Source organism: Pteropus alecto, unplaced genomic scaffold (genome assembly GCF_000325575.1).
Source record: "Pteropus alecto unplaced genomic scaffold, ASM32557v1 scaffold71, whole genome shotgun sequence".
In the NCBI taxonomy this organism is placed as follows: Eukaryota; Metazoa; Chordata; class Mammalia; order Chiroptera; family Pteropodidae; genus Pteropus; species Pteropus alecto.
In genome coordinates this window covers 224,391-237,030 of record NW_006433024.1, presented here as the reverse complement: position 1 = coordinate 237,030, position 12,640 = coordinate 224,391, and the positions used below count along the sequence as shown (strand labels likewise).

General features: G+C 37.5%; 1 protein-coding gene across 2 annotated transcripts in view; it reads left to right on the top strand.

The window, feature by feature from the left end:
* Positions 1 to 672: 672 nt before the first annotated feature.
* UEVLD (UEV and lactate/malate dehyrogenase domains) overlaps positions 673 to 12,640 on the top strand; it is a 40,494-nt gene continuing 28,526 nt past the window's right edge. The window contains exons 1-3 of one of the 2 annotated variants that reach the window (XM_025044172.1): positions 673 to 1,561; positions 7,849 to 7,933; positions 10,562 to 10,627. In XM_025044172.1, coding sequence (XP_024899940.1) covers positions 1,520 to 1,561; positions 7,849 to 7,933; positions 10,562 to 10,627 — 193 coding nt within the window. In that variant the 5' untranslated portion in view covers positions 673 to 1,519. The remainder of the gene's footprint in view (positions 1,562 to 7,848; positions 7,934 to 10,561; positions 10,628 to 12,640) is intronic. The other variant, XM_006907960.3, reaches the window with a different exon arrangement.

The following is a 12,640-nucleotide window of genomic DNA, read 5'->3' as shown; positions in this document are numbered from 1 at the left end:
CTCTGGCTAGAGGGCACTGACAAACCAGAGTCATAGCTGTCTACAAAGCCCCCACAGTGGTTCTCAGACTTTATCACCCAGGCTTCTTAAAACAGATTGCTCCACCCCACCCCAAGAGTTTGATTCTATAAGTCTGAGGTGGGGGTTTTAGAATCTGTATATCTAACAAGTTCCAGGTGATGCTGAGGCTACAAGTCTGGGGACCGTACTGCCTTAAATTACCTGTGGCTTCCTTTTATTTCAAATTTAGCCTACTTCTGCATCCTCATTTCTTACTTCATTCTACTCCAGCTGCACTGGCCTCCTTGCTGTCTTGAGCCTCCCCATACTCATGCCTGTATTAGGATTTTGCTTTGAATGGCTTCTACAAAAAAAAAAAATGCTTACTCTCTCACTTCTCAAGGAGACCTATCCTAATTTCCTTACCCTGCCTTTTAAAACTGTATTCCCATAACATTTAATCACCTTCTAACATGCAGTCTAATTTACTTGTTTATTATATTTATTGTTTTGCTCTCTTCCTACTAATAAAAGAATGACAGCCTTAGGACAGCTGACATTTTTGTTTATTTTGTTTGCTTCTGTATTCTCAGATCTCGAAAAATATCTAGCAAATAGTCCATGCTCAACAAAAGTTTGCTGAATGAAATGCTCCTTCCAGCTTTTCACTTTCTTCTCCAGTCACGGCATTCTTGCCTTTGGCTCTTCCTATTAATGCAATCACCCTCCTGCTAGCCCAGACTCTTGACAGTTAAATTATCCAGCTCCTGCGAGTTTTTAGGACCAACAGGCTTAGGCCAGGAATACAAAGCAGGTAAGTAACTCACAAGTCAAGGAGGCCAAACAAAGCCAGCATATTGCATTTATCTCTTAGCTTTTCTTCTCCAGATGACCTCCACCAACCTACTTCCTCTCTTGTTTTCAAACTTCTTCTCACCTGACTTTTTCCTCTCTTCACCACCAACATGGTTATGGTAAACCCTCCCCCGATGCTGCACCACCCTTGCGAAACTGTCCCATCTCCCAGTTCTATGACATTGCTCCTTCTGACTCCGTTTTCCATTTCTAGCTCCCTGAAATTTTGCTTTTGAAGTTTCATTACCTCCTTCTTCCTAAATCCAACTACAATATTCGGTCTTGATCTTTTTCGCTACGCTGCTGAATTTAACACAACCTTCTAGAAACTCTCTTCCAGAACAGCGCGAGCTGCTTCCACTTCCTTTACTGCTTCTCCTCGGGTCTTTCCTATTCCTCTCTTCACAAGTGTCCCCAAGTTCAAGCTGAGTTGTGGTTCTCTCGGCGCTAACGCGTTTCTGATGGCGCTAAGGGTTCAAGCTGGAGAGGTGATTTGACTCTCGGCGGAGCCGCAGCTGAGCCCGGGGCGTGGAATGCAGGTTGACTTTCGAGGTCTTAGACAGAGCGGGAAGTTTGGTCCTCGGCAGCCGCCGTCCAGGACTGAGTGCGAAAGAAGGTCTAAGCGCCTGGGGTCGCAGGACCGGGCTTGGGAACCTGGCTGGAGATGGAGTTCGACTGCGAGGGTCTGAGACGGCTACTTGGCAAGGTGCGTACAACCCGCCGGGCTGGGTCTGGGGCTCCGGGGTCTCGGGAGCGTTTCGAGCCCTGGCCCGGCTGCCTCCTTGCCGTGGTTCACTGTTTGGTCATGGGGCTGGGAGCCCAGGCAGGCTGGACCGAAGCAGGCTGCGGGGTGTGGCCCTGGGCAGACCGCGCGCGGGCCTCTCCAGCTCGCGAGGCCGGGGCTCTGGCTCCGCCCAGAACTCCGAGGTCCCCCCAACCTCCACTCGGTCTGAGACCTTCTCATGCCTCCAGCTTCTCTTGGTCTCAAATAGCTCCCAGCACTCGCCTGTCCCATTAACCCACGCCCTTTTCTCTCTGCTGAAATGTCCTGTCCCATTTTTTTTCTGGACTTGCAATGCTCAGGCTTTGTAAGGGTCAGTTAAGATGGCGCTCTCTGGTAGATTGAATCACTCCCTTCTCTCTACTTGCTTTCAGCAATATCGATTATCATATTGTGGAGTATTTATTTACAAACCTTATTCATGCCTTTGAACTCCGACTCCCAAGTGAATGAAAGACCTGAGTAGACTTAGGAATGAAGCAGAGTTTGAAGGCCCAGAGGAGATTCTCTTAATTTGAAAGGTTGAGTGGAGAGCTGACCCAAAAGTCTGACCTACATTTCTGGGGTATGACTAGCGCCAGTTTCCGAGTTAGTCCAGTCTCTCTGATTCCCCACCAGTATATAGTCTGAGGCAACCCACCTTTTCACCAGTTTTTAGTTAAGTGATTCTTCATGTTTCTTAAGACTTCCCCATGCGGAGAGCATACTTTTATGCCATTTTATTGGATTTGCCTGAGTCTCCTTGTTGGGGCAGTTTGCACACCTGTGTGGGATTTTGAAGCCTGATGATTGAAATTGTTTATATATAATCGATTTGAATGATTTTATCTACTGTGGCAGGTGTAGATCTTGTAGAAAGAGAAGTATCATGCTTAGGATTACACCGTTTCTGTCTCTTCAGACAACATGAAATTAAAAGAACCTCGATCAAGTTTTTTAACGAGGGCAGCGTGATTTATTATTGTCCAGTAGGAAGAATTGTTAAAGTTGGTGGTAGAAAAAAACTTAATAATTTTGGTGGAACTGGGATGAAGGAAAAAGAGGGAAGAGACACAGTGATTTTCTCAAGGGTGGGAGTGACTAATGGAGGAATTTTTTTTATCATTGGTGCATAACATAGAGTCTGGCACATAGGTGCTCAATATTTATTGGATATGTAAATTTAGGAAACCATTTAGAAACAAGTCAGCCCTGCTAATAGTTATGAATTTTTATGGCCCTCACACTAGGAAATACTATAATAATTTAATATCTAGAAATAATTTTAATGCTAAAAATTCTGTAAAGTGAACAATACATTAAAATCAAACAATAGTATGGAGAAAGTGAATTTTTTATTGAAAACAAACGACAAATATTCCAACAAAAATGAATATTCCAACTTCATGGATATGAAGAAGTCAGCTCTCCAAACTGATCTATAGTGTCAATGAAATTCCAATGAAAATTCTAACAGGTTATTCTGGGAACTTTTCAAACTGATTCTAAAATCCATTAGGAAGGGCCGAAGGCCAGCAATAATCTCGACATTCTTACAGAAGAAAAGTAGGTGTGGAGACTTGCACTACTAGATGTCAAGACTAGTAATTAAGGTTTAGTGTGGTATTGATATAGGATAGATAAATTAACCAGTGGAACAGACTAAAGGACTTAAAATCATACACATTTGGAAATACAGTATGAAACGAGATGAAAACTGTATAATTTTATTAACCAATGTCACCTCAATAAATTTAATTTTTTTAAAAAAAAGACACTACAGATAAGTACAGAAAGGAAACTACAGGGACAAATGATTATCCATATGGGAAAAGAATGAAAGTGGATTCCTGCCTCTTACCAAACTTAAAAATTCTTTGTGGATTAAAGAGCTAAATGTAAAAGACAAACTTTAAAATGTAACGAGTTGAATGGGGGCGAATCCTTATGGATTCAGAGTATGCAAACATTTTTTAAAATACGTAAAATAGAGACTGATAAGTTTGACTGCATTCAAATTAAGGACTTCTAGATATCGAAGGCCAGCACAAAGAGGGTGAAGAGTCAAAATGCAATCTTATAAAAGAATTTTGTAACATGTAACTGACAAAGTATTGATATCCAGAATATGTAAATCAACATACCTACAAATCAATATTAAAACAAACAGAAAATGAACAAAAGACATGAACAGTCATTTTTTTTAAAAGAACAAACAGGGAAATGAATGTTCCATTAGTAACCATGGAAAAGCAAATTAAGACAAGATAATTTCAAATGATTTGGAGGATGTGAATGAATTGGAATTTTAAACACTGCTAACGGTTAAATGGTTATTTTTGGAAACAATTTTTTCCATTTTTGGAAACAATTTGGCCTTATTTTATTGATTTGATTATATGTGTTTTATGTCCCTTCTACATCTTGGTAGATACTAGAGAGAATTCAGAATATATAAAGCAAGAGACATTTGCAGAATTGTTTTTGATTAAAAATTAGAAACAACCCAAATATGAACTGACAAAGCTAGGATAATTTATTGTATATTTACACACAAAACACCACTATGCAGTAGTGAAAATGAATGAGCTACAATATGCAACAATACAAGCGAATTTTAAAACAAACACTATATTGAGTGAAAAAAAAATCACATTATATAAGAAATTATATTTTGATAAAACCAAGAAACAAAACTAAACAAAAATTAAACAATAATGTGTTGTTTAGGGATACACATGTATTTGATAAAACTATGGAGGGCAAAAGCAAAGGAATGTGAGTACACAATTCAAGGGAGGCAGTTGAATGGGCAAAAGAAGGGGTACTCAGATGTAATGGCATTGGGAAGGTCTGTTGTACAATATGGGAGCCATTAGCCATATGTGGCTATTAATCAAGATTAGATAAAATTAAAAATTGAGTTTCTTAGTCACAGCAGCCACATTTCAAGTGTCAATAGCCACCTGTGGCTTGTGGCTGTTGTATTGGACAGCACACATTTAGACCCTTTTCCATCATGGTAGAAAGTTTTGTTAGATAGCATTGTTCTAGGTTGCATGTGGGTAGTTTGGTGCATGAGTGTTTATTCTTCAAAATGTGTGTATATGTAAACATGTATACTATTTAGTTTGTATTAAATATTAAGTTTAGAAAAATTCTCTGTGGTTTCCAAATTCATGTTTCCCACTCACCTGACTGAGTTGCCTTGGACAGGTAAATTAACCTAGATTTGCTCATTCATAAAGGATAAGATTGGACTTGACCTGGGAAATTCCTTCCTGCTAAAAATTTATTTATGAAATGCCACAAAATATTCCTACATTTGAGCAGTGTTGTACAAGAATATCTTGATGTTGAGAAATATCAGTCTACTAACATACTGTAGTATACCAGATAAAGTTAAAATTTTAGTAACATCAATTTTTCAGTCTTACTGATTTTTATGACAGTGTAATTGCTTTAGTCTTAGAATTTCACGTTCTCTTTAGTGCTGTGCCTTCACTCTTTAAGCACACGGCATTATCTGAGGCACATTTCCTTAGAGAATGTTATGCAGACTTCTAGGTGGTATACAAGAAGTAATGGAATATGTGTCTTAATATTACACTGAGAAGATATTCTGTTTCATATATAATAAAAATGACGTGAATTTTGGGGGGAGACAGATAAAATACATCTCTCTCTCTTTTTTTTTAGGTGTCAAAAAGACAAATCATATTTTGACTGGTAGTGGTGACTTGGGTTTTCAAGCCCTAAGGAAGAGTGCTTTTCCCCGCTTAGGACAAACTTTTATAGCAGTTTGCAATTCAATCCTAATATATATCTCGGTAGCCATTAATAATCACATTCTCACAGGACGTTAAGAATGTAGAATACAGCTTATACTATTAAGTAGAAAACAACGCAAAAATTGTTTTTGTTCATAATAAATATATATTACAGGTGACAACAATGCAGCCTTTTGTACATTTGTGTAGTGTTTGGAGTTGGGATGACTTCATTCACTTTTGTTTACCTGGAATCAGGGACAGTGAATCTGAGGCTAATTTCACCCTGCTGTAGTTAATAGTGATCAGTTCTTAGTTTTGATGCTTAGTCCTATGGATCACAGTTGCTTTCTACATCCACTCATATAAATCTGCCTCTTTGCTAACTCCCATCAAATCAGCCTGCATTTATTGTATGCATACCCTGTGCTAACTGCCGTAGGGAGAAAACAGAGATGACTAAGAGAGAATGCCTGCCCTTGAGTTGTTAATAATCATAGACTTTTTCTTCTGCCATATTCTTTCCCATCTTAAAATGACCTTATAGGAAGAGAAGTATCTTCCCTCTAATTTTCTCTAGCATTCTAGACTTTAAGTTGAATTGTAGACAGCTCTTCCTGGAGGCCTTTCTGTAACTTAGATATGCTTTATGTTGATTCATTGTTTCTTGTCTGTACTTTGTATACAATTTAATATCCACTTTTATGTATGTTAATCATGAAATCCTCATATACCCATATTGAAGTTGGTAGGCAGTAGAGCTATCTCCCTCTCACAGATAAAAACTTTAAGGCTCAGAGAGAGGAAACAGGTTCTGTTAGCAGTCATTCCCCATTTTCTCCCAATTTCTCCCAGCCCTAGGCATCCTACTAATCTACTTTCTGTTTCTGTGGATTTGCCTAGTCTAGGTATTTCATAGACAAATCATACAATATGTGTCTGGTTCCTTTCACCTTAGCATAATGTTTTCAAGGTTCAGCCATTCATGTTGTATGTATCTGTTTATTTTTATGACTGAATATACCATTTTATTGATATATCACATTTTATCCATTCATCAGTTGATAGACATTTGCATTGTTTTCACTTTTTGGCTGTTATGAATAATGCTGCTGTTAATAGTTGTGCACAAGTTTTTGTGTGGACATGTGTTTTCATATTTCTTGGGTATGTACCTAAGAGTGGAATGGCTGGATTGAATGGAAACTTTGTGTTTAATCTTTTCAATAACTGCCAGACTATTTTTTTCCAAAACAGCTGCACCATTTTACTACCAGCGGTGGTGTATGAATGTGAGGGTTCTGATATTTCCACATCTTCTTCATATATATGGAGAGAGAGAGAGAGAGAGTGCCTGTGAGCGAGGCTGTCTTGATTATAGTATGAATCCTCCAACTCTGTTCTTTTTCAAGATTGTTTTGGCTGTTCTGGGTACCTCGAATTTCCATATAAATTTAAAATCAGTTTGTAAATTTTTACAAACAAACATGGAAAGCTAGCTGAGATTTTGATAAGGATCGCCAATTATTGAATCTGTGGGGGAGTATTGCCATCTTAACAATATTATGTCTTCTGATCTATCAACAAGGAATGTCTTTCTATTTATTTACATCTACTTTAATTTCTTTCAGCATGTTCTGTAGTTTTTATCCTCTACAGTCCTGTGCTGTACCAGCTGAGCTATTAAAGGCCCCACTTGTTTTGTAGTTTTTAGAATCAAAGTTTTGAATCTTATTATATTTATTCTTAAGTACTGTATTCTTTTTGATGCTATTGCAAATGCAATTCTTTTCTCAAATTTATTTTCAGAATGGTAATAGACTCTTAACATACTTTTCCTTTTATTTAATCCTCAGCACAAGTCTAGAAGGTGGGTATTATTTCTCTTTGCAAATGAAAAAATAAGTTCAAAGAAATTAAATGATTTGCCTACAGGGTAACCAAGGTAATATTTCTGGAAGCACATCCAGATGAATGAGGAGACAGTTCACTCAACCTGACTGCAAACACTGGCATGCTTTCTGTTCTCCCTTTGAAACTCAAGATGCATTCCAGGAGGGTTGGAAGGGAAATTCACGGTGTCTTAAGTGAATGGATGAGGTGTTCAAGAATAAGAGTTGGATCTTGAACAGTGATAACAGTGGTGATATATCCTGCCCTACTTCTTAAGCTTTCAGGAGGTATTTGGAGGCAATTTGTTAAAGATGCAGGTCCTTATCTGTCTTCTCTACTTAACTTGTTGTCTAACTTGGCAAGTTATTTTGATTCTCTAACTTTCATCTCTAGTTATAAGCCCTATTTCACAGGGTTGTTATAAAATGATTAAATCAAATACTATTCATGTTTGTACAACTCAGAGCCCAGGGCCCTTAGCATATAGTAAATGTTCATTTAAACATTCATTGTAATTGTTCTGTTGCCTATAGATTTATTCTTATTTCATACTCATTTTTCTCTTTGCAGTACAAGTTCAGGGATCTAACTGTGGAAGAACTAAAGAATGTAAATATGTTTTTCCCACATTTCAGATATTCCATGGACACCTATGGTAAGAATCATATTCTCTAGTTTTTGCTACATTATGTAAATTATTGTTTGTTCCTAGAGAGCTACAAAGTTATCATTTCTCTTTTCTCTCCTTTATCCCCTAATTTTGCACTACACTTTGTGACCTGTGGTTTCTGCAGAAATTTAAGTTAATACAATTTATATCCTATTAATTTTTTATTGCTGCCATAACAAATTAGCACAAACTTAGTGGCTTAAAACAACACAAATTTACAATGTTACAGTTCTGCAGGCCAGAAGTTCAACACCAGTTAGAAGTTATGACTAAAACCAAGGTGTTGGCAGATCTTAGTTCCTTTCTGGAGGCTCTGAGAGAGAATCCGTTTCCTTGTCTTTTTCAGTTTCTAAGGTCGCCCACGTTCTTTGGCCTGAGGTCTCCTTCTTCCATCTTCAAAGCTAGCAATGTTGCATCTCTCATACCATCCCTATGTAGTCATATACCCCTCTGAGCACAGCTAGAGAAGGTTCTCTGCTTTTAAGGACCAATGTGATTAAATTAAGCCCACTCCAGTAATACAGGATAATTTCCCCATCTCAGGGTCCTTAACTTATTTGCATCTCAAAAGTCTCTTTAAGTACAAGTTCCAAGGATTAGGATATTGGATATCTTTGGAGGCCATTATTCTGCCAATCACATGTATGGTTGATTCTAAATTATTAATAGCAAAGTTTTAGTTATCCTGTTCACTTAATATAGAGGGTCTGGCTACCTAAGAAAGATTTTACTATTTTTCAAAAAATTCTAACTATAACCCACACTTGGAACTACATTTCGTATCACGATCCCATATACACATAACTAAAATACTGTGGATCCTCTGGCATGTTCTCTTCTTTTTCATTCCATTTAAAACAAATGCTGGTTGAGACTAATTTCATGCATAAGTCAAAACACACAGATTTGAAAAATTTCTTTATTCTACATGGGTATGTTTTATATTTGAATTAGTTTGGGTTAAGAAAATATATCTAATTCGGATTTATATCTTAGAAATTTCGAGGAGTTATTGAAGTATTTCTTAGGAATAACTAATTTTATATGTGGAAAAAATGAGTAGTTCTGGCCTGTGACTGGATTCTTTTGATTGGCACATAGCTATTGGGTGCTGCATAAATGTGTGAGATGAGGGTTATAACATCTACTATTTATTGAATGCTAGATATGCTTCCAACTTACCTAAGTTATATGACATATGTTTTTACAACCAAAGCTGTGAGGTATTATCATCTTAATTTTTCAGGTAAGGAAATCAAGGCTCAGAGACTTTAAATAAATTGCTCAAGATTACACACCTAGTTAGGGATGGAATTAGGGTTCGTACCCATGTCTGCTTTGCCTTCTGCTTAAATACTGCTTTTACAAGGTCTTCATCGTACTGATTCATTATACCAGTTCGTTCTTATTTTCATTCCCCCTATCTAGAGAAAGTGAGCTATGGTACCATTAGACCATCAAGCTTAGGATTTGTATTGTCAACATACATTTTATTATTAAAGACAATGATAGTCATGCATCATAATAGCTTCTATTTTGACTTTTTGAATAATTTGATCAGACAATAAATATTTATACCTATAGTTTCTCTACCACATTTCTAAGCTATTCTGTGTCCACGAGTAACAGTCTCTATTCCACATTTCTTTCCATTTTAATTTTTTCCTTGGAGTGATCCCCTCACCCATTGTTACCTTTCACTCATATAGTTCAAGGTAAACATTTGTACTTGTGTACACTCTTAGCCTTGAGTTTTATGTCAGCCTGGTTTCCTCTTTCCCCGTTCTAATAGGTCATCAAGTCTATTTGGAGATTTTTCTTCTTGCCTTAATAATATAGCTACCAAGGTACTAAAAGGACGACATTCCAAGGCAGTATGTTAGTTTGAAGCCAGAGGTAGTGTTTTTTTGTATTCAGTTCAGAGATTAGGGCATTAGTTCTCCACCAGTGTATCCCAGTTCTTGATGGGTAAGTTGAAATTTCAAGGATGTGAGGGTTGAAAAAAAGTTGAGAATAATGGAGTTAGAGAAACCAAGGAAGATAATTATTGATATTTCTAAAAGGTCACTTTAAAAAACAAAGCTAACATTTTTTTCTGATTATAAAAGTTATAATCTGATTTCTGAACATGGTTATAACTGATTTGCTACATGTGACGATTATTTAACAATGTCCTCACATTTCTTACTCTTAACTTCTTATTAAGGGTTTTCATATTATCTCATTGGATCCTTATGACAACTTTCTAATGCAGTCTTATTATCTTTATTTTATAGAAGATGAACTTGAAGGTCAAAAAGATTAACCAAAAGTTACATGCCTCTAAGTGAGAAAAGTGGGCCTGGAACTTGGGATTTCAGTATCAAAGTCCTATGTTCTTTCAGCTATCCTCTCTGCTTTCTAAGAAAACAACATCTAGTAATTTCCCATTGTCAACATTTTGACTGATTCCCAGATGATGGTATTTAGAAATTGTGGGTGTGTCTATACGTGTGTATGTGCATGTGTGTGTTTCGTGACCGTTGAGTCGTCTCTGATTCCTGGCGACCTAATTTTAATACAGTTCTTCCTACTTCTGATTGCACATTTGGGGCTTTTTTTTTTCCCTTCCAGTTTTCAAAGATAGTTCCCAGAAAGACCTACTGAATTTCACTGGTACAGTTCCTGTGATGTATCAGGGTAAGTGCGGAAGTTGAGAAATTGTGGGAATTTTCTAAAAGAACAGTTTAATAAGAACTTACATTTGTTTAATGCCATAACATTCTCAAAATATTTTGACATGTACATGGTCTATACAGAACCTTATCAAATCTACCAGATTGCTATCTCAGTCAAGGAAGGCCTAGATTAATATCAACAAATATCAATTCAGTAAATATTTATTAAGTGTCAACTTCTCTGCTAGGTGCTAGAGTATAGAAGAGAGCAAGACAGACATGGATCAGCTTTGGTGGAAAGTTATCTCTGTTTTCCACAGCAGGCTGCTTTACATCAGTGTTTTGTTCCTCTCCCTTTCCCTCTATATGATGTAGCATTAATCTCATTCTATAGGTAAAATTGAGTCTAAGCTTAGAGAAGTGATTTACCTAAGACCACACATCTGGTTTCAGGCTAGAACTTCAAACTCCCAATAAGAACATTTTAAAACACGGAGGTCATTAAAGCTCAAAGAAAGCAACACATTTTCAGCGACCTAACAGGTCACTGAAATAGGTAAGTGTTTACCCAAAAAGAAAAAAAAAATCACTGACTTTCCTATACATAACTCTTTCTATTTGTCTAGACCTACTTCCTCCAGTGTTCAACAGGACTAACCTTGCAAATAGGTATCAGGAGAGATTGCGTATAATTGGAAGAACATCAGTGAAGCGTTGGTTACAATATATTTCTCTGAAGTGGTACCTGAAATTCCACCATTAAAATTTCATTCCTCTTTTAAAATGCAAATAATCCCAGGAGGGATAACATCCCAAATTACTAATATACATTGCTGTGCTTATAGAAAATGCTCAGGAAATATTTGTTGAATGATTGCACTAGTTTGATTACTGACTGAAGGGCTTAGGAAAAATGAACTTACTGGGCATTTCAAAGAGGAGGTGCACTGAAAAAGTGCTGAGGAGGATCTGGAAACCAAATGGGGAGAGAACAGTGGAGTTCACTGTCTCTTACAAACGGTTGAGCACTATATGATGAGAATACATTGCCCAAAAGACATCAAGAAGCTATATTTTGGGGACTTTTTTCAAAGTAGGTGCTTCATTATAGTAGTTTCCAAACTGTTACAAACCCTCCTTAATTTCTTCCTTCTGCCATGATGACTTTATTCTGCCTCTGTTTATGTCCCACCATGACACCTCCTTTGGCACAGGAAATGCATAGGAATTTAGTTTGGTTTTTGCACATAGGAGTGTGGTTGCAGATAAAAGTAGGTAGCAGTGGACTCTGCAGAAATTGCAGTGAGATAGGCAGAACAGACATAGAGTCGATTTTTATTTTCCTTTTGTGCTCCTCCTCTACCAAGCTCTCACATTGTTTTCTGCCTGCCTGGAGAACTGTAACCAGATTTGTTCCCTGTTACTTGTGTTCTGCATTTATTATGGTCAGATGTTAGAAAAAGAATTCTTACCTACCCCAAGTACTGACTGATTTCATAAGTCTTACCCACCCCAGTAATTTCAAGGGTGCTTGCATATTAACAGAGGAACTTATAAATTTAAATCAGGGGTCCCCAACCCTAGGGCCACAGAAGGATACGGGCCAGACAGCAGGAGGTGAGCAGCCGGTGAGCGAGTGAAGCTTCATCTGTATTTGCAGCCGCTCCCCAGTACTAGCATCACCACCTCAGCCCCACCTCAGATCATCAGGCATTAGAATCTCATAGGAGCACCGGTTCCTGGTGCCAAAAAGGTTGGGGACCGCTGATTTAAATGAATCATTGCTTAGTAGCATTTCAGTTTCTAGGACAGAGTGGGGAGGTAACAAGAGGGCATAAAAGTTACATTAATGCCATCGGTAAGATGCCCCTCATGAGCACTCTGCCTGTCCTAGGGCCATGGAGTTATGTCATTGATTTTTATGCTGGGTCTTTCAAGGTACTAATGGTGCCTGCAATACCTTTTTATTGGGAGTACACTTTTCTCCTTTGCTTTGACTAGAATTATATCAATGTGATATATCAATGTGATGCAT